At 43.5% G+C, this 22959-nt stretch overlaps 1 protein-coding gene across 1 annotated transcript; it reads right to left on the bottom strand.

Moving 5' to 3' along the window:
* Nucleotides 1-693: 693 nt before the first annotated feature.
* Nucleotides 694-22475, bottom strand: LOC142484847 (uncharacterized). The gene is given in 7 exon segments (XM_075584081.1): nucleotides 694-1100; nucleotides 1102-1921; nucleotides 10882-10998; nucleotides 12163-12310; nucleotides 12821-12880; nucleotides 21737-21850; nucleotides 22313-22475. Coding segments are annotated over 7 exon segments (1641 nt in total). The 5' UTR covers nucleotides 22412-22475; the 3' UTR covers nucleotides 694-817.
* Between the last annotated feature and the right edge of the window lie 484 nt (nucleotides 22476-22959).

The raw sequence follows: 22959 nt of genomic DNA, 5'->3' as shown, positions 1-22959 counted from the left end.
GTGTGTGTGTGTGTGTGTCAAAAGGAGTGCTAGTGGGCGTGGCTAAATGTATACATGAGAATATATAGGTATTGCACTGTGTATTTCTTGTCACATTGGAAGTAGCTTTAAGCATTTTTGTTGTTGTATACATTTAGCCACGCCCACTAGCACTCCTTTTAACACCTGTATACATATATACAGTGGTCGACAAATGTATAGGTTTGTCGAACACTGCATATATATATTATTTGGAATGGTTAGGGTTTCTCAGAGCTTGTTGGGTATTTGTGTGTATATTAACTATGTGCAGCTGGTCTCAGCTGCTTTTGGGAGGGTGGTGGCCCCTCCCCCCCAATATTTAAGCTTGCCCCTCCCCACTTTCCACGTTGGCAGGTCAGTTTCATTTTGCCAGGTTATGACAGATCCAATGTAGATCATTCTTACTGTAATTATACAGGTTTACAAGAATTTGAACCCAGGTAGTGTTAGGACCTGCGAACAGGGTCTGCCTTGATGTGGCTCGCAGGCTTACAATGCTTTGGCCAAAGGGTTAAACTAAATTACCCCTTTTCAAGGGAATATATAGGTATTGAACTGTGTATTTTTGTCACATTGGAAGTAGCTTTGGGCATTTCTGTTTGTTTTTGTCAATACTTAGCATCTTAATTCCTATGGAAGCAGTAAGGGTGTACTTAGTTTTTAACACATGGCTTCTCCATTTTGGCTTTATTTTTGTTAAATAAATCATGACACGGTGTAATTTGTCATGTGCTGTTGTTCATCTGAGGTTGTATTTACCCAATTTTTAGACCTGCTAAGTAACAGATGATTGTTATTATGTCCTGATATGTAAAACCCTAGAATTCAAAGAGGGTGTACTTTCTTTTTCACACAATTGTATATTTGTGAGTAAACCGTTTGCCACAGTCATTACACACTCTCTCGTGTGTGTTTTCTGACGTACAATAACACTACATTTGAAAGCCAAGTATTTCCCACATTCCTTGCATTTATGAGGCTTTTCTCCTGTGTGCATTTTCTGATGTTCAAGAAGACTGGATTTGTAAGCAAACGGTTTCCCACTTTCATTGCAATTATGAGGCTTCTCTCCTGTGTGTTTTCTGATGTACAACAAGATTAGATTTGAAAGTAAACCGTTTCCCACATTCATTGCATTTATGAGGCTTCGCTCCTGTGTGTGTTTTCTGATGTCTAACAAGATGAGATGTGCGTTTGAAGTGTTTCCCACATTCCTTGCATTTATGAGACTTCTCTACTGTGTGCATTTTCTGATGTTCAAGAAGACTGGATTTGTAAGCAAACAGTTTCCCACATTCATTGCATTTATGAGGCTTCTCTCCTGTGTGTGTTTTCTGATGTGCAGTAAGTCTAGATTTTAAAGTGAACTGTTTCCCACATTCATTGCATTTATAAGGCTTCTCTCCTCTGTGTGCTCTCAGATGTGCAACAAGATGAGATTTGCGAGTGAAGTGTTTCCCACATTCCTTGCATTTGTGAGACTTCTCTCCGTTGTGCTTTCTCTGATGTTCAAAAAGACTGGATTTGTAAGCAAACGGTTTCCCACATTCATTGCAATTATGAAGCTTCTCTCCTGTGTGCACACTCTGATGGTCAAGAAGATTAGATTTGGACGTAAACTGTTTCCCACATTCCTTGCATTTATGAAGCTTCACTGCTGTGTGTGTTTTCTGATGTCTAACAAGATGAGCTGTGCGCTTGAAGTGTTTCCCACATTCCTTGCATTTATGAGGCTTCTCTCCTGTGTGTATTTTCTGATGTACAATAAGATGAGATTTGTTAGCAAACTGTCTCCCACATACATTGCATTTATGACACTTCCCCTCTGAGGGGAAATTGATATTTTCCATTGTCCTATCTGTTGAACGCGCTGCAGTGTGGATCTTGCTCGTGGATCCATCTGTTGGAAGGAAATGCACATTGAGTGTATCATAACAGTATAATCTAACATTGCATTCACTATGAGCATCATTTGACAATGAGGGGTGTTGGCTTTTTGGTTGCAACACTTTCGAGTTTGGTTATATGTTCTATGCCACTCTATGTATTGGCTGTCCTCTCTCTACATGTAATCATTACAAAGACAATTCAGAACTTGAATATGGAAACAAAGAAATAGAAAAAAAAGACTCCTCTCCATGCTTCTAAATAATATCACCACCCTGTAAGGTAAAGGCGATGCTCCTAAAGATGGGCCTCTGGACTTCCCGGTGTGCCGCTCCCCATTGGTAGCAATCACATGTCCGGGGATCTCAACCAGAGTGACAAACAGAAGCAGAGGGGGCTCTGATCAACCCAGAGAAAACTAGCATATTAAGGATAATAATAATAATAATAGCAGCATGTTCTTGTATAGCGCTGCTAATTGTACACAGCGCTTTACAGAGACATTTTGCAGGCACAGGTCCCTGCCCCTTAGAGCTTACAATCTATATTTTTGGTGCCTGAGGCACAGGGAGATAAAGTGACTTGCCCAAGGTCACAAGGAGCAGACACCGGGAATTGAACCAGGCTCCCCTGCAGCAATCTCAGTGTCAGTCAGTGTCTTTACTCACTGAGCCACTCCTTCTCCCTATCTTTCGTAAAGATGATTTACCTGAAATGACACGAGGACCTAAAGTATGGCATAACAGGTCCTCGGCCATAGCAGGTACATTATTAAAGTAATCTAAAGGTTAAAATAAGGAATCCTAAGGAATTTTTCCTAATTACTTTTAATACTGATGCACGACATAATTTCCTTGAGTACAATCCTACACAAAAATTTGAATTATAATCATTTTTCTCTGCACATAGGGGAAATATGGGCCCTGATCTCCTTTCTTCACACGTGTTTTACTCACCTGTGCTGGTACCTTCAAGGCTTTCCATCTCCTGAGCTATTTGCTCAGCCCTTGGTACAATTTCATCTTTAACTTCACCTGCTCAAATCATTCAATACCAATGACATCTTCTTATTTCATTGAATTTCTCATATTTAATAGATATTCTACTTAATGTGTTTTACTGTTTTACACATGGCAGTGGGTACCAAATTTGATAGCTCCTCACCTGTAACTGCTGTTGGACAGAAAACTCTTCTGTAGGTACTAGTACTGTATATAAGGCCCTCACCTTACATGCAAGAACAGTATTTTCTCTTTCCTACAGCGTAGCAGTAGGATTTGTTATTTTGAAATAGGACTCACCGTGCAGTTATATTCAGGAGTCGTCAGCCTCTCCCCCCTGAAGCACCTGCAGGTGTCTGTGTTCTGGAACACAATCAGTGAAACACAAGGCCAGCGTAGGCCTTATAGGGCTGGTAATGGCATCCCACATGAGTGCTGAGGATCGGAAGTGGTCACCATGTCTACAAGCGGCATGTGCAATGACGTAAAAGCGCAACAGTGACGGAATTCCTCTATTATGCTTGTGGTATGCGGATGCACTTAGAAAGTCAGGGAAAGAGTGCAGATTGAGCATGCAAGCAAGCAGTCTCCCAAAAGGTCACGGTCACAAACAAGTCTGGACAAGGAGACTCTTTTTCAGAGGCGTCAGATGTATTTCAGCAACATTCGGGGGCGAATATTGGGATTCATCCAAACAGGTGGGATTAGATGAAGATGTGGATTTTAATTTAGACCTTGTAGATCCCTTAATTAAGGCAATGAGGTAAATACTGGAGTTACAAGACACAGAAGAATAACGCATGAAGTAAGAAATTATTCATGGGCTCACAAAGGAAGATGAGATATTTTCCCCTGCACAAGGTTATAAAGGGGGTGATGGAGGCTGAGTGAACAAAGCCAGACAAGAAATTGCTTGCTCTTAAAAGATTTGCCGGGATGATTTCTATTGAGAAAAATTGGTCAGGTTTTTGGGAAGGCCTCCTAAAGTTTACTCTGCAATCACAAGGATTACTAGAAAAATGAAGTTGCATGTCGAGGAGCTGTATCCTTCAAAGATGCTATGGACTGAAAAATGGAGTGTGTCATAGGAAAGTATTTTTCAGTATGCAAACCAACAGTAGCAATAACATCCCTATCCAGAGCCATGCACATCGGAGCAGCTTACATGGAAGAAACACTCAAGAAGGATACAATGAGAGGATTGATCCTGAGTGCTCTCAGAGAAATTAATTTGACAACAGATCAGCAAGATCCATAGCCCTTTCAATGGCAGTGAGAAGGGCACCATTGTGGCTGAGACATTGGGTATATAGAAAAATATGTCCAACCACATCAAAAATGTGTAAAAATTAATTATAATTAAATGGTCATACTAGACCTATACTGCAAAAATGTAAAAACTATATGAAACCACAGATAAGCAGCTGAAGTTTAACATATATTAGTGAGTAAAATACTGTGTATGTGACCTAGACAAATAACACCACAGTGCAAATATATATAATAATAAACATCTCTTTACAAGTAGAGGGTCTGCAGGTTTACTGGAAAGGCTGAGGTCAAGATAACGCCAGCTAGATAAAGAGAAAAAGAAGAAAGTGCAAGACCCTCATAGTGTAGTATGTAAAAATAGAATTTGAATATGGAAGGTAAAATATGCACGTGCAGAATAGAAAAACTATATAGGCATGTAGGTATTGTGACAGATATAAGGGGATGGTAGTGGAAAGTGTATATGTTGCCCCTCAAATATTGCAGGGTTTCTGCCAAAATTAAGCCCCAGGGTGGTGCAGTGTGCAATTTTGGATTTTTTTCGCCTCCTATTGGGTCCCTGGGGCGGAGCACTTGGAGAGTAGGGTGGACCAGTGCTCCACTTCATGTTTTGGAGATTCTAGTTCTCCCTGGTCCAACACAGCTGCAACTGCTAATGAAGAAGAGCAGCTGTTAAAGCCTGCCTGTGAGCTGACCAATTTGTTTTTAGAGAAGCTTGTACTAAGAGAGCAGTGTTTTGTGCTCAGTGGAGCAAGGACTTTTGTTTGTTTTGATTTATTCATGTTATCTGCTGTAACATCTTAATGGCAAAATAAACAGGCCAAAGCTTTATTTTCACCTCTGTGTCAGAAGACTGTCTCCGCTACCTGGAAGTGGTGAAAGTGGTGATCCCTGGATGAAAGGTACATGGCGAAAGGGTACTTTTGTCACAGTAGAAAAACCAGTAATGGATCAGGCGCTCCCACGACTGTTGCACAGGATCCACAGAAGGCACCATGTCTTCCCTTCACAGGCTACGATATGGTCACAAATGCCGAAATTGTTCACCCTCACATCTCTGCTCCTCCAAGGAACGGGATAGCCAGAGTTGGTGAGAGAGTAGAAGAATATCAATCGAGATCCGCTTTCTCCAGCAGTTACAGCTCTTGGGTACTGCGCGTCTCAACCTCCAATCAGCACAGCAGAGAGAGGGAACTCCATGCAGCGACAGGTGGAACCACAGAGTGACGTGTACCGCGTCACAAACTCCAACCAATCACAGCTCTGGTCCCAGAGGGGAAACAGCGCGGTCTCAGCGTCCAGGCATCGCAATTGGAATGCGATCAAACAGCATCTAGCAGAAGCGTCTAATGTTGAAATAAAAGTCCAGAAAAAGCTCAACTGAGCTTAATAAATCCAATAAATTTATTGGATCAAAATAAAAACTCCAACGCGTTTCATGACGCAAGGTCACATCTTCAGAGATGCTGTGATTGGTTGGAGTTTGTGACGCGGTACACATCACTCTGTGGTTACGCCTCTCGACGCGTGGGGTTCCCTCTTTCTGTTGTGCTGATTGGAGGTTGAGACGCGCAGTACCCAAGAGCTGTAACTGCTGGAGAAAGCGAATCTCGAATGATATTCTTCTACTCACTCCACCAACTCTGGCTATCCCGTTTCTTGGAGGAGCAGAGATGTGAGGGTGAACAACTTAGACATCCGTGGTCATATCGTAGCCGGTGAAGGAAGACGTGGTGCCTTCTGTGGATCCTGTGCAGCAGTCGTGGGAGCGCCTTATCCATTACTAGGTTTTATACCTACTGTACAGTACATGCCTATATATAGTATTTCTATTCTGTACGTGCATATTTTACCTTTCATACATAAATTCTATTTTTACATACTACACCAGGCCTGCACAACATGCAGCCCGACTGGCCTCTCTGTGCGGCCCGCGATGACTCTGGCCGGGCGCCAGTTAATCAAATAAATTAAAAGAAAAAAAAGTTTGAAAAAATGGCGGCGATTCATCCCTCCTCCCTCTTTCTCCCTCCCAGCCCCCTCCCTCTCCGCCCCTCCCCTCCCTCCCCGCCCCTCCCTCCCCGCCCCTTCCCTCCCTGCCCCCCCCTCCCCGCCCTCTCCCTCCCAGCCCCCAGGTTTTGCGGTGCACGGGGGCAGCAGCATGAGGAGGATGTGTGTTTTTTTTTCTTCAATAGCAGGCTGCCGGGGAGGTCAGAGCATGCCGTGGGCGGGGCTTAGTACCGGGGAGAGAGGATGTGCTGAGCTGATCTAAGAGAGGTGTGTGGTGTGTGGTGTGTGGTGTGTGTGTGTGTGTGTGTGAGAGAAAAACAGGCTGGTGGGGGTGGGTGTGAAAAACAGGCTGGTGGGGGGGGTGTGAAAAACGGGCTGGTGGGGGGGGTGGGGGGGTGTGAAAAACGGGCTGGTGGGGGGGGGGGGGTGGGTGTGAAAAACGGGCTGTGTGGGGGTGGGCTGCTGACATGTGAGGGGGGTGGGCTGCTGACATGTGAGGGGGGGTGGGCTGCTGACATGTGAGGGGGGGGGTGGGCTGCTGACATGTGAGGGGGGTGGGCTGCTGACATGTGAGGGGGGGTGGGCTGCTGACATGTGAGGGGGGGTGGGCTGCTGACATGTGAGGGGGTGGCTGCTGACATGTGAGGGGGGGGGTCTGGGCTGCTGACATGTGAGGGGCAGGGGGGGAAGTGATGTGAGGTGCAGGTGGGGGGAGAGTGATGTGAGGTGCAGGGGGGGAGAGAGTGATGTAAGGTGCAGGGGGGGGGGAGAGAGTGATGTGAGGTGCAGGGGGGGGAGAGAGTGATGTGAGGTGCAGAGGGAGGGTGAGAGATGTGAGTTGCAGGGGGAGGGTGTGATGTGAGTTGCGGGGGGGGGAGAGAGTGTCATATTGAGGGGAAGGGGAAAGAGTGTCATATTGAGGGGAGGGGGAAAGTGTCATATTGAGGGGAGGGGGAGTGTGTCATATTGAGGGGAGGGGGAGAGTGTCATATTGAGGGGAGGGAGAGAGTGTCCTATTGAGGGGAGGGGGAGAGTCATATTGAGGGGAGGGGGAGAGTGTGTCATATTGAGGGGAGAGAGAGAGTGTCATATTGAGGGGAGAGGGAGAGAGTGTCATTAAGGGGAGGGAGAGAGTGTCATATTGAGGGAAGACATGGGGGGGATGCTGACTTGTGGGGGGGGATGCTGACATGGAATGGGCTGGGGGGTGTGGAAGGGGGTATTGTGTGTTTGATGTGGAGGGGGGTATTGTGTGTTTGATGTGGAGGGGGGTATTGTGTGGGTGAGGGGGAGAGATGGGGGTATGAGAGATAGATGGGGAGTATCGTAAAGATTGATAGTGAGGGGTTCTGGGGGAGATATGAGGATGATGATGATGAGAGGTGCTGGAGGAGAGATGATGATGATGATTTAACCCGTGCGGCCCAAATTTTTTTTCCTTGGAGCAGTTCGGCCCTTCTCACTTTACGAGTTGGGCAGGCCTGTACTACACTATGAGGGTTTTGCGCTTTCTTCCTTTTCCCCTGAGACATTGGGTGGCAGGCTCCATCACAAAGAACAATCTATGTTCTCTGCTGTTGAAAGGAGAATATATCTATCAGCCAAAAACGGAATGCGATATTCATTGTTAGTGGGAACTGTTTTCCTGCCGCAGGAGAGAACAGCGAAGTGTTTTTATAATCCACAGAATGTGTTACATGCATGCCAAGGTCCCTCGTTTTGGGAAACCTTTCTTATGGCAAATCAGCATGGAGACGATCCGTCGGAAGGGAACATTTTACATTAAATAAGCAGGGCCATGCAATTCAGTCTGGGAGGAAGGCACGTGCATGTCACAGTTGTATGGGCTCAATCTGTAAGAGACAGGTGGGTTCTTTAAGTCATCCAATAAGGTTACCATCTGGAGTTCACTCAGAAACAAGAGGAAGATCATTTTTGATTTCCAGCAGTACATGGCGCATAGAAATCGAAGAATTAGAACGTATCCTAATGAACCTAACACTGAATCGAGTGATAAGGGAAGTCCCTCATTCTCAAAAAAGAACAGGATTACTCCAGAATATTTCTGGTCAGAAAAGTACATGGAGAATTCAGAGCAGTACTGGATCTCAGGAGGTTCAATACTTTCCTCCAACTAAGAAAATTCAAGATGGTATCATTAAACACAATTATTCACAAAGCAAAGCCAAAGAACTGGCTGGTTTCAATAGACCTGAAGGATGCATATCTGAACATACCCATCAAACAGAGCCATCAAAGATTCTTCATAATTCCAGTCAGGGGGAGGCATTATATATACACTGCCATCCCTTTTGGATTAGCACCTTTATCAAAGTAGTAGTTCCATTTGTGGTTGAGTTGAGATAGAGGGCTATCCAGATATATCAATGACTGGATGAACAGGAAGAATTATTGTTAACACCTCAAGACAAAAGGTGTTACTGTCAAACACACACACAGTAATCACAATCCTGGAATATCATGGGTGATGGGCAAGATTCTATATGAAACCATCAATGGAACACAGCTCCAAAATATCTAGAGCAAACTATTTACATATATCCCAGAACAGGACTAGATCTAAGATGGTGGGAAATCCCACAAAATCTAAAAAATGCATGATCTCTCTAGGAAGGTGATTGAATAACAATAACCAACAATCAGTTCTGGATAGGGAGTGCAGATGGGAAGATGGTTGGCACAAGGAAGTTGGCCAAGGTCCTACAAAGAGATTCCAGCAAACATGCTAAAAATGCGCGCAGTGAAGAACATGATCAAAAAATGTCACACTTGTATTAAAGACAATAATATAAGAGTAGAATCTGACAATATTGCCATGGTAAAATACATTGCAAAAGAAGAAGGAACCAGAAGCGGGAGACTCACATCATGTCTTAGGAAGACCACACGAACAACATCACAGCGATTCATATTCCCAGATGCAAAAGAAAATGCTGCAGCTGACTTTTTGAGCCGAACAAGAATTCGTCCAGATGAATGGGAATTAGATGTTGGGATATTTTACCAGCTGATGTATCCACAGGGTCAGCCCCAGAGAAGGCTCCATGAGGTCTATCTCAAAAACAAAAAAAGTTGACTGCTTCTGCTCAAGGTTTTCATATGATCACTCGAATAAGACAAGAAGAACATGGTTTGCCCATCTGGTGAAAATGGCAATAGATCCCACATGGCATCTCCCAGTCTTTCAGGGGACATGGAGAATAGGTGGCACATACTGAACAAGAAGGGATGTTCAGATAAGGCAATTGCAACACTTATGCCAGCCAGGAACACCTCAATCTCATTAATATACCGTTGACTTCAAGGTTGGTATCAGAAGAAAAATCAAGATTTTTCTGATCTCTCTTTTTAGTCATTGATAGAATTTTTGCAAGATGGTTTTGACAAGGGTTTCAGTCTACGTTACTTAAAGGGCCAGGTTTCGGCATTATCTGCACTACTAGAGAGGAATTTAGCATCAGACATCTTCCCGACTCTTGTTTTTTTCCTCCATTTGCCAAGATACACCCTTTCCTCTGTTGCTCTACTGCTAAAACTCGAATGCAGGCCCTTATCCTCTCCCATCTCATCTATTGTAACCTTCTACTGTCCAGCCTTCCCGGCTCTCACCTGTCTCCCCTACAATCTACCTTAAATGCTGCTAGAATCATTTCACTCTCTCCTAAATTAGTTTCAGTGACTCTCCTGCCAAAATCCCTCTCCAAGCTTCCTATTCTATCCTGTATAACTTACAATATGTCGCTTCTCTCTTTTAAGGCAATTCACTCCTCTGACCCTCCTTACCTCTCAGTACTAATATCTCATTATGCACATGTCCAACTCTTGCGTTCTGCTCAAGGACGTTTTCTGTCTGTCCCTTTTGCATCTAAAGTCATCTCCCATATAAAACCTCTCTCTCCCTCACTGACCCACGCCTCTGGAATGTCCTTCCCCTAAATGTCCGACTGGCCCCTAGCTCTCCACCATTAAGACCAATCTTAAAACAAACCTCTTTAACAAACCATATGGGTTTCTCCATGGCTGATTCTATACATCTTATTCATTGACCTCAACCCCTTGCTGATGCACTTAACAGAACACCCTCCCTACTGTCTCTGTAAATTCCCCCTACTTACCAGGAAGACAATCACATCATCGAGAAGAGTGGGTGATCTCCAGGCTTTGACATTTCAACAGGATAACGCAGTTTTAATACCAGTTTTCTATTTCCTTCCAAAAATAATTTCCCATTTCATTTAAATTAAGTAATCATCCTTCCTTCATTTTCCTCTCCTCTCCGTATTAGATATAGTTTTACATCCACGGGAGAAACCGAAGTCTGTCCTGCAGGTAAGGTGAGGGACTTATATAATAGGACCTGCAGAAGAGTTTCCTGTCCTACTACGGCTGAAGGGGAGGAACTATCCTATTTAGTACCCATTGCAGTGATTGGAGACCCAGAAAAGAAAATAACGGTAAACTGAATACATTTTCACTTTTTTTTCCTAAATCATTTTTTTTATCAAATGAACTTGCTAGAAATTAACATTGGAATATAAATACCAACTATTTTAAAGGGATTTAAACAGTCAAACATATTTACATGAACTAAACATTTAAGAACTCGGGGAGACGATTTACTAATTCTGACCCATGTTCCATGGAGATTATTATCCTGTATGTTACTCACCTGCACTGGTGTCTGGGTGGATTTGCCCCGGTTGAATGTCCTTTTCCCCTCTCTCATCCTCTCTCTGCTCTTTAATTGATACAATATCTAGGTTTTCATTGTGGAGGCCTGTTAGTTCTAATAGAGGATTAAACAGATGTGTATACATTTACACCATACATTGTAGCAGTTTAAAGATATTGTAAAAATGTATATTCATTCTTAAGAATCTTTTATGGATTTGTCCCATCTCAAAATTAATTGACCCTATCTTCATAGGATTCACATCTAAATTAAGATATAAAAACATTTTAATTCAGAGTTTTTTACCCACAAGGGTTACGTCGCCATTTTAATACACTTGGGACGGTGTTCTGCTAACACAGCAGAGAGAGAGACTGCAAACTTGTGTCTCTGCTGATAATATCTTTTACGTAATTGGCATCAACCTTGAGTGGGATATTTTGGTTCAAGTCCATAACAAACAAACACAGTTCTATATATAACTATTCAAAAAGCGCTACTCAACTAAATACTAAATTATTAACAAGTGCATTAATATTGAAAAAAGTATATATGATATAAATATATTATGCTGCTGAATGTATGTATTGTGAAAAACATCTATAAAAACTCTAAGAAAACACAGCTAAATAAAACCACAATTGATAGATTTTTTAGCAATAAATCACGTGGTGTAGCAAGTCAATATCCATCCTCCACTGGGGGGTAAACAAATAAGTCCAAAAAAGTTCAAAAGAGCTCATAGCTTCCAGCTAGATTTAGTAGTAGTAGTAGTGCAACCCTGTGGCTTCCCTGATGAAGCCGAGTACCCGGCGAAATGCGTAGGATGGAGATAGCCGAGAAAACAGAGGACATTTCCCAGCCCCCATTGACTTTCCTGGACGAGAAGGACTAAGTGCGCATGTGCAACCACACGGCGATGGAACATATCGACAGGTAGGTTTGAGGATGGAATCCAAACTACACTATAGGGAAGCTGTGTCTGCAGCCCGAGCGACCCTAGAGGATTTGTGCAGGAGAGTGATCGAGGGGGGAGCTAAATAAGAGACTCCTCAAATGCTAAATGCTTAAAAGAACTTCCCAAACGTGAGTGCAACCATTGGATGTTAGTTAATACACCGATTAACTTTTGGAAACAAATAGCACTATTGTTTCTTTTTTATTCTCGTCCCTTTTTTATTTTCATCTCTACCATTTTTGTTACACGTGAGTTTGTCTGTATGTCACTTCTATTGAATCTAGCAGGAAGCTATGAACTTTTTTAAAACATAGTTCTACCTGAACTCCTGTTTAATGGGATTCCCAAAGATTTGAGGGACTTGTAATTCTCCACCATTACGTCCTTGTAAAGCCCCTTGTGTCCTTCTATATAGTCCCACTCCTCCATAGAGAAATAGACTGCAACATCCTCACACCTTATAGGTACCTGAGACAGAGAGAATCCCATTCAGCATTCACATAGAGCAATTTATTCTGTAATTACTTATAAAGAGACAGTAAAACAAGAACATGCAGAGAATCAGAGAAAAGATAGAATAATACACAGGTCCAGACAGAGCTTGGTCAATAAAGGGTAACTACTGTACTGGCTCTAATTTGGTATGTTTCAAGACCCCTGGCTGTTGGTTTCTCCTTGCCATATTTCCTTCTTGAACAGATAAGCAAACTGCCTCTTTCAGCCAGCAGCCGTCTTGAGATGTCACCTCACCTATCTCCTCTGGAAAAGTTAATATAATTAACTTTTCCCTTATATTTGTTACCTGCCCAGACCACCCCTTTTTTTGTTACTGTTGTTCTACAATAGAGATTACAGAAGAAAAGGACTCTGTATGCATCAAAAGAGTTAAGCTGCCTGCCTCTACTAACTTGCCACAGTGAACCTGGGACAGAACAGTCATGAATCTGGTATAATGTAACATTCACCAGCAGTACTCACCTCTCCAGTTAGCAGGTGGGTGCTGCTATGGGGGGAATTTTTCCTCACAATTATGTATTCCTACAGAATAAAAGAGAGCTGTGTATGAGATGAGAGATGAGGAGAAGGGATATGAGACGGGGAGAAGGGATATGAGATGAGAGGAAATTAAGGCGTGATTTATTTTAAAAACCCATATAAAATTTGGCACATTTTTTGTAAAATGATGTATTATGCAAGTATTTTTACGTATTTGTATTCACATTTATATTGTATATCGATACCGATTTAATAAAGTTTTTTCTCATGTGGCTTTGGATTAAATCAGGCAGGGTGGGCCACACTAATATCATAGATGAAAAGGGGGGCTCTCACTTAAAAAGTTTGCTCACCTGTCACGGGAGACCAGGTTAATCAACACCTTTTTATACCGGGATCATTGATTGAGCAAAGGAAGGAGGTAAAATAAATTGTCATGTATTTCAGGAAAAGACATACACACAATGTAACACAATTTACAGGGTTAACACACTTACTGGGAACGGGGCTAACGAATAAAATAGTCCTTTAAACGAAATTCACAAAAATGACCTCTGTAGGAGCCCTTTCCAATGACCGGGAGGTACTCACAAACTCCTGGAACTGATTTCGGCATGCAATGCCAATCGCAACTGCTACGTTCTCAAAAAGTGGGACTTAGAAACTTTTCTCATTTAAAATCTTTGAAGCCGGCTCGCGTCTATTCAGCACAGAGCACCTTTGAATTTGCCGCTGTTGGTTTGGCGCTTGGAATCTGCCCGATTGGCTGGAAGGCTCCTTATAGGTTTCAGTGTCCCATTCACAAACCTCTACAGCCTATCAGAGCGTGGGAATTTCTCTGCCAGCCAATCACCGATTTACCGGTATTGTAAAGCTGGGTGGGCAACTTTTTTCATTCTGCAAAGGGGCATGCGCCAACATGGCACCTCTGCCTCTTTGCTTACTGAGCCCACTGTCACTGGAGACCAAGGCTTATCATCACATTAATACCGGGATTTTGGATTGAGCACAACAAGGCAGGCAAAAAAATTGTAATTAATTTCCTTCTAAGACAAACACACAATTCTAAAGAATTACTCTTAATAAACACTTACTGGGATGGGAAAACAAAATAAAATGTCCACGGAACGAATGAATTGACAACAGTCTCTTGGCACCCCTGCACGCATGCGAGTGGGTGTGCGATTTGAGCCGGGTGACAATCCTTGGCTAGGGGCGCAAGTTGGCACCCCTGTATCTCCGCCGGAGGAAATCTTTTCGTTTAGTCCTTACAGGATTCGTTCAGGAATCCTTAGCTCAAATGAATTCTGGAAGAGGGGCGCGATCTTTGGTTACGATGTAGTTAAAACCTCACACTCCAGAACCGCTGATGCTGTAACTTGGACGGATCTTGGTGAATCTCAGATGGATCTATCTAGGACTGGGCTGTAGGCATTTTTTTAGGGTTATGGGTCCTATCTGTAACATACCCAGCCAATCCTCCCATGGGAACAACTTTTCCCACCTGTTCCAAACTTGCCAGTAGCTTACAAAATGGGCAGAAGTTGCTTCCCGGTTTGCTAAGAGCATGCGCCAACTTGGCACTTAAGCTGCTTAGCATACCGGGCCCAACTCCTTACCTGGCAACAGTAAGACTGGGGTTTGGCTACCAAGTGTTGATAGCCTATACTGCGTACCAGTATCTGGTACTTTGCAATATTCCGGCCGACCTAACACCTAGGGTCTCTGAGGCTTTTCAACTCCGGACTTCTCTAGACGCTGTGGCACCAACTCCTCAGGGTGCCCTGTGAAGTACGGAGATGAAAAATCCCTCAGCTCATCCACCCTTACCATATTGACATGCTAATGGATTCATTGCCGGGCGAACAGGCAAGGGTTACTGTCTCTACATTTTAAAACATAGCTGAAACCCATTTTATTTTTATATATGGTTTCTATATGTGTGGGTGAGATAAAAACGATAGGTATGTGAATGTTACATCCTCAACTATCTGTATACCAAAAACTAGAGTGCTATCTCCTTCCTAACAAAAGTTAGCTACTTAATTGAATAGGCTCTGTGATGTGGTTTGCGGTTTGAGTCATGGCATACAATGTATCACTGCTTGCCGGGATCGGTAACCGCAGAAGAAGTCCACCACGTGACCTTAATTGGTTAACAAGATCGCAGGATACATTGTTGCATTCCACCACTTCAAATAGACCGCAAACCACTTATCCACTTGAGTTTATGGTTAAGACTTCTCCGGAGTGTTTTGCGGTTTAGGAAGTGATACAGAGCTTCAATGTAGCCCCTTACCACAGACGCGCTTATTCAATTAATGCTTGGCACAGCACTAAGAGCTTCCCCTTGTGTCGCGAATATCGTTTGCACATTCAACATACATTCATAGGACTGCAGCTAGTTTCTGAGCTGCAAAACAGGGACATTACAAAACAGGGACATTACAGATAGTAACTGTTTCATACGCCCATATTACAAATTATCTTTAACTGTGCATGCAATGTCTTGTATATAATGTATACCCTGCTCATTATGTAACTGTATTTGTAAACATGTATTATTTGTCTTAACTCTGTGCCCAGGACATACTTGAAAACAAGAGGTAACTCTCAATGTATTACTTCCTGGTAAAATATTTTATAAATAAATGTATAGGGGAAACAAGGCATTGTGGTGACCAGCAATTAACCTTCTCATCCCAAACAAGGTTTAGGGGTAAATGTAATAGGGGGATGGGGAAGAAAGTGGAGGTTTGTTCGCATCTGCCTGAATAATTTAACAGAAAAGAGTAATAATCAGAAGGTGCAATGTAGGGCTAATAATTGGAAGCACTGAAAAGAAGAAAGTACCCTACTGAATGCACTCATAATGAAGAAGTTAAATAACATGATAGTTAAAACCCTTTTATTGAGTTATTAAAAATAGTCTGGAGAGGGATCAGGTATAAAAGTCCATGGCCAAGGTTTACTGGTAACCAGCCGGGCATAAGACCTTTATTATTGGCCTGGTTAACCCCTTCACCACCACACCCACCTGCTGTACAAGCTTCACAGAGTCTGGGCTCTGGCAAATGGTGGCCGAATAGCCCTGTGTTAGCCCAGGATGCGGGTACTCAAGCAGAACTGCAGTACCCCTCCTGTTCTAACACCTTGACATCCCTGAGGCTTTCAAGTCCGGACACCGAACAGACCCATAGGCACCAAGCTTGGTAGACATCTGGTCCCACGGAATCCATGACTTGGAAATCCCACAGTTCATTATCAGTACATATACCTATTAAATATAACGCTTTAATAAAATATATTGTGTCCTATATTTTTGTGTGATAAAGATGTGTAAGTCCGAGTTCTAGTGTCAGGGATGGAGTGAGGGTATATATTGTCTACACTCACTAGCCTCATTCTTGGCACACTCTACAAATAACTTTTAAACCTTTAACACACAATAAATCACTCAGCTTTATTCTATAGCTGGAGCATCCCCTGATCCCCTATACCAGGTTCAGGGTACCTGGGCATGTATCTGGGCATATATTATTATATTTTGTGGGGGCTCAGGGGTTCCCAAAAAGAGCTTGCTGGGGTTTTGCGTGTTTTGTTAATGTATCTGGGCACCCTTCCTTATACTAGGGACCTTCTGTATGGTTGCAGGTATACATTAACCCCTTCATGCCCGTTTACCTTGTCTGGATGATGCTGCAGCAGGAATCCTGGCGGTGAGTCGTAAGAACGTTTTCAGAGTCAGAGTTTGCCTGGAGCAATGTACTTTGCTGCATCCAAGAATCTCACTCGATTCCCAGATCCAACTTTTGGGGTATCCCAGAACTCTGGAACCCCGATACATAGACACATTCTGTAACGACTTTCTCCGGCAAACCCACGCTAAAACTTACAGCCTAGAAATCTCCCGGTCCCAGCACCCAGAAAAGGCAAAACACAAATAAATCTTTAATGTCACATAATTTGCACACAGTCACAGTAATTTGCAACATGCATTTCTGACATCTGGGTCCAAGAGCTGACACTCTAGGACCTCAACACATGGATCAGGGGTAACCAAGTGGGCTAAAACTTTATTAATGAGCCTGGTTAACCCCTTCACCATCACATCAGCCCTTAAAAGCTATTAACACAGTAGTCTGCGCATGCGTGAGCTCTCGAGTGCGTAGACGGCTACTGTGCTAATAGCTTCTAACAAAAAGATTGATTGAGGACCCCAGAATCCCCACCTTTTTCACAAAAAGCACATTATATATTTGTTCTGTCTCCGGCTTACTGAGGCTTAATAAATTGAGACAGGCAGATGATGATTCCTTCTTTCATACAAAATGGAGTCTTTGAATTTTTGATGTTTTATTGTAGGAACATGAACAGAAATGAGGAAATGGAGTATCTCAGTCCCGGATTTCCACAGACGGCTCAAATCACAAGGCTTGACAAAGCACCTACGCCATACGAAACATGTTAAAGAACTTGCAAGCACCACGTTTTTGTATTTTAATCAATAAACATTGTTCTTGGTCACCACGTCCAGCGTTACCTTTTTTTGTCTGTGTACCGTCTTTTTCCTGTTTGAATTCTTCCCCCTCCTTCCTAAAGCAGATTAACATTCCTAGAAGACAATTCGTTAAGTCTGGTCCAGTAATGAGAATAGTTTAAGGAGACTCCTTGGAATTGAACACTTGAATTAAATACCACCTGGATTTGACCAGGTTTATGGGGGTGGTAAACGCTAAATAATGCTGGTACCAGCATTCTTCGCCTTCCTTCAGTGGAGGAGTGGGTTCTGCTAACCACTGTCGAATATCTTCTGCCTGAAGTCCATAAAGTGACGCTTTGTCTCTGGCTTCCTTTCCAAGTTGCAACGCAGCAAAGCAAGTCTAGAGAGGGCCTGTTCTCTGTTGTTTGGGAGATGTCCTCTGGGTGAATTAAATGGAAGCAGGTCACCAAACTGTTTGATTCATCTGTAAAGAGGTCTTTATCCATCATCCTCAGTAAATCTGTCTTCCATTGATGGAGTTGGTTTATCATTGTCTTTTGTTGTCTGCAATGCTGTACATCCTAGACCATTTCCACACTTCTCTCATGTAAAGATATCTCTGTAAGTTTCAGTGATATGCCTTTCTTTCTCCTTGTTGCCAAGCCCTACTTTTATGTCGAAGTGGTTAGGACATGGTTTGAAGAGAGATGCACGTCCATTATCCAATGTTTGCTTATTGGGCATCGACGTTGTCAGGTCTGTGCACCTTGGCAATGCATACGTCACACACAATTACCAATACCAGGTCAAGTCTTCGGGAATATGGGGTGTTATGGGATCCATTTAGCTGTTTGCGGACTTTGTATACCCTCAAGATATACCTGCCAAGCAGTAGTAAGACCTGGTTCTCTTGGTCTAACAGTGGGACACGATCAGCTATTCTTCTGAGGTGAGGGTGATGACGTGCCATGTCTCGTGTGGGAATTTAGCTATTTTCTGGCATCTGACTAAACTCGTATAGAGTAGGGAGTGGTATCTTTATTCTACAATCTATGGAACACGTGATATAGAAATTTGCTCTACTACCTGTTGTCTCCATCATTCCTGCGCATGTTCTGAGTGTGTAGGAGGGAAGCATTGTCTCATATGTTGTACAAGTCAAAGAACTCTGACCTAACTAAAGATCAGTTGCTTTGATCATCAATGATGGTGTACACTCTTATAGCCTTTTCAGGTTGTCACTCGGGGTGTACTACAAGACATATTTTAGAGCAGGATCTCGCATCACCTCCTTCTCCACAAACCTTGGTGCACTTGAATGTGACTGATGGTGGTGTTATTTACTCTTCTCTCTCTCCACCATACTTTGAAACAGGGTTGGGGGCCTTGAGTCAGTTAGGTTAAATGTCTCTGGATATAAAGCTGCTACATGTCACTGTCACACTCTGTATATTTGATAGCATCTTTACAGTCTCTGAAGAGGTGACTTCTGGAAGTGCAGCATTTGAAGCAAACTCCAAGTTAATTGAATAGGCTCCTGGTTTCCTCTATGGTAGTGATGTACTGGGTATCCAGAAATTACCCAGGGGGCTGTGATCCGGTGTCCAGTAATTTCCATTCTGCTCTATCGGTCCTCTTCTTGGAGAACGGCAGGAGCAGAGCAGCAGAAAACTTACCTGTAGCCAGCGGTGGAGGGTGATGAGGAGCTCTGCGAAGGATAAGGAGCTGGCTGTCCAAAATTAATGCCCCTGCTCCGGTAACATTTCCCAGCTCCCACTGTGATAGGATGTGTTCTGCTGCTCCCACTGGCTCAACAATGACGTTCTCTGCTTCCACCGCCACCAGCATGTCGCCATTGCTCCCACAAGTTGCAGTGGTCCTTCTCACCCACTGCTGTCAGCTGCAGGTAATTCAAAGCTGCCTGGTCCAGGTCTTTGGTACCCGGCTGTTAGGACCAGTATCTCAGGCCAGAATCTGCACTCATGTTAAGCTTCCATTTTTTCTGGTCATAACTAGTTAAGATTCTGTAGTCAGCCTTTTGCTGAAATATAATTCCTAAATGCACTCAGTTTCTGCCAAATTGCATTTCCTTTCTTCCTGGTCAGGATATTACTACGATACTTTTGTGTTGTCAATTTCCTGATGTTTTAGTTAGAATATAATAGAATGGTTCTCTGCAAGAAGAAAAATAGTGTAATATAGTTGCTAAAGACTCAAGGTCTCTGATAACAGACAATGAATAAGCTATGTATTCAGACATTGCTTGTATTGGGAAAGACACGTTCCAAAAGACACGCCACTAATATGTCCTGCCCCTAAATCACGCCTCTAATCAAAGCTACGCCCAAGAAACACCTAGGATGCGCCTATGTTACGCCTATGTTACGCCTATGTTACGCCTCTAACCAATATCTTTTTTTTTCTGTATAAAAATCATTACCCTATGAGTAATAAATTGAGACAAAGGATTTGAAACCTGGCTTGCGTTACGTTTCATTTCGTTCGTCTACCAGGCCTGATAGTTCATCAAAAATCGAAGATAACAGTGGCAGGGCGTGAAAGCTTCCTGGGAAGTCTGCTGCAAACGGTGCAGATGGTGTATCCAGTCACAAGGCTTCAGTTTACTTGGCAGAGGAAAGGCTCCTCTCGGTTCTGAAGCCAGGGGAGGAAATAATGGATTTTCCTTCACCGGCATTGCAAATTTTCTATTTTTCCACCGGGTACCCGCTACCCGGCAATTTTCAGGACTCGGTAATACACTACTCTATGGGCATCACATGTCCTATGGACTGGCATAGGTGTTCTAGTATTATTGTATCTTGTGACTGGTCTTTCGTTTCTTTAAATAACTTGTACTAGATACGGTTGGTGTACCCAGGGCTGAAGACGTGGGCTGTTGTAGTTGGGTATGTTGCTCTGTCCATCATATTGGTTCACAACATTGAACCGTAAGGTGGAGAAGGTTTTATTGGATGCCTTTGGTGTGTGTGTTGGGTATGCGTTATGTACAATAGTCCTTGCTGAGGGGAACCCTGCAGTCGTCTTTTACATGCAGTGGATGTAAGGTGACAATGTGTAAGTATGAGAAAGGGTGTTCTCTGTGTTAACGTATCTGGATTGCGAGCTTAGTGTAGTGCATCTGTACCCATGCGAGTGTGTGGTTCACTGTGGTAGATGTAGCCATCCCATGTAGCGTATGCTTGAAGATGCTGTTCCTCTGTTTCATGTGGAGTCTCCATTGCTTTGGCATCTGTAATACCCTCCTCATCGGGTAGAGATGGTGAACTGGCGTTCATACTGGCGTTCATACTGGCATGATTTATTAAATAGTCTCTGGTGTGATGGATCTTCTAAAGCTATTGGATTTCTCCAGTGCTCCCCGCCACCTTGTCTTCCGGCTTCTTCAAAGATCTCGGCTTGGGCTTCAGCAGCGACGGCTTCCTTTCCTACATGTAAACCTCTAAGTTTTCTTCCAAATTGGTGTTCCAACGTGCAGAGGCAGCGGTGGATGCATCAGTGTCCCTTTGCTCCTCCCCTTCAATATGGGCTCTCTCAAATTTCATGGCTCTTTTCGACAGTAATTGGCCCTTGCACGTGTAGTCTTGTTTAAAGACCTCGTTAAATGTCTGGATGCGCCAGAGCTCTGTGAGGTCCTTTCTCCGACTTTTAGCTTCCGTGATTGCACGCTACATGCGGCCGTCGCATTCCAGATCAATTGTTTTTTGTAGGTCTCGCCTCTTGCAGGCTTTCCACAATTATTGGTTCTCGTCAAGTAGGTGATAAATGTTTCTGACAGTATTTGGTAACGTGGCTGGTCGGTCCTTCATTTCATCTCTGACAAAAGCCAATCAATGGGACTATCCGCTCACTAGCAAAATCCTCTATTGTGTCCAAACTTATGGTTGATCAACTTTATCAGTTCTCTCCTTCTACCTAGACATGTCCCTCTTGTGCTCTCCCCATGCTCAGTCGTCTTGTCTGTCCCAGGCTCTGTCATTGAATAACTGCATCTGTCCCTGGACATCGGTTCTCAAAGTAACACACAAACGCACTATGACATTATACAGATGCAGCGGCCGTTATTCTAATAAATCACGGAACAATTTGCGTGTGCGCTGCTGTAGTCCACGCGGCATTAACGCGACCAATCGCCCAGCACAACTGTTTATCGCGGTAGCTTTGTTTGTGCATGGATTCTGTTTCTATTTGTGCAATGAAATGTAATGTGTACAGAACTGTGCTACTGTGCCAATTTCAGTGTTTAACACTAAAATGCCATTTTCTGCACTCGCGTCTTAAGGCGGGAAGGGGCGGTAGAGTTGGAAGAAATCCCGCGCCATGACATGGGTATTCCGAGGTATACAATGCGTGAAGTGTTCGAATAACGGCCGCTGCATCTGTACAGCATGTCTCACCTCTCCAGACAGCAGGTAGATGATCTCCTGGGTGTGATTCAAGATCCTCTCAGTCATCTTCTCATTATTAATTTTGTTCATCAGAGAGTCAGTCAGATGCTCCAAGAATGGTCTCTGGGACAAAAGATAACATGGGAGATGTCAGAAGTACAGATATAGGGAATAAGGGCATTTTCTGTCTGTGTCACTGTGCATTTTGAAGTACAGAGAAGAAAGACTATGGGGCAAATCTATCTGTGTCTCTTTGCAGTGGGAGGGACAGATATGAGGGAGTCATCAGCTCCTTGTACTTGTTCATCATCAGTGAGTTACTTAGAAATTCTAAGAATGCGCTCTGGTCCCTGTGGGAGTGTTTCTCCACTTGGTGACCTCTACAGTTAGGAACAGTGACTGTACAGTACTTGTCCTATCACATCAGCAATAGGAGAGAGACCAACCTGAAATACTATGAGGAAAGTTACCACATTTCAGGAATCCTCAAACAGGACAGTATTATGCACTAAAATGTAATCTTTGCTACTTTATTTAAAAGATAATACGAGGGGTGCCATTATGACCATCTTTAGAAGCTCTCACCTCTCCAGTCAGTAGGTACATGATGTCTAGGATGTGATTCAAGATTCCCTCAGTTCGCTGCTTCTTGTCCATCATAATCGAATTAGTCAGGTGCTCCATGGTGGGCTCTGGAAGCAAACAGAATGGGTAAGATCTACAGATCTGAAGTAATAAGGGCTTTTCCTGTCTGTGTCACTGTGAGGTACAGAAGAGAAAGACTATGGGTCCTCTCGATCTGTGACACTTTACAGTGTGAGAGACAGATGTGAGGAAGTGATCTGCTTCTTGTCATTGTTCATCATCAACGAGTTATTCAGATACTCTAACAATGCTTCTGGTTCCTGTGGAAGCGTTTCAGCACACGGTGGTGACCTCTGCAGTTAGGGATATGACTGTACTTGTCCTTCACAGCAATATCAAGAAGTGAGAGAGAGGCAGAGACAGAGACCAACTTGGGAGACCATGGAGAAAGCTAGAAATCTCAAAAAGGACAGGATCATGCACTAGCACAGGGGAGCGCAAACTTTTCTCCCTGCACCCCCCTACCTGCTCCCCCCCCTCTCCGTTCAGCTCCAGCGTCAAATGACAGGTCATTTTATGCCTGGTTGCCATGGCGATGTGTCGCTGGAATGCAACATAAGTGAAGTTACAACGGCCTCACGCGATCC

Source organism: Ascaphus truei, unplaced genomic scaffold (genome assembly GCF_040206685.1).
Source record: "Ascaphus truei isolate aAscTru1 unplaced genomic scaffold, aAscTru1.hap1 HAP1_SCAFFOLD_437, whole genome shotgun sequence".
In the NCBI taxonomy this organism is placed as follows: Eukaryota; Metazoa; Chordata; class Amphibia; order Anura; family Ascaphidae; genus Ascaphus; species Ascaphus truei.
The sequence above is the reverse complement of the archived record's forward strand: the minus strand, read 5'-3'. Positions and strand labels throughout refer to the sequence as shown.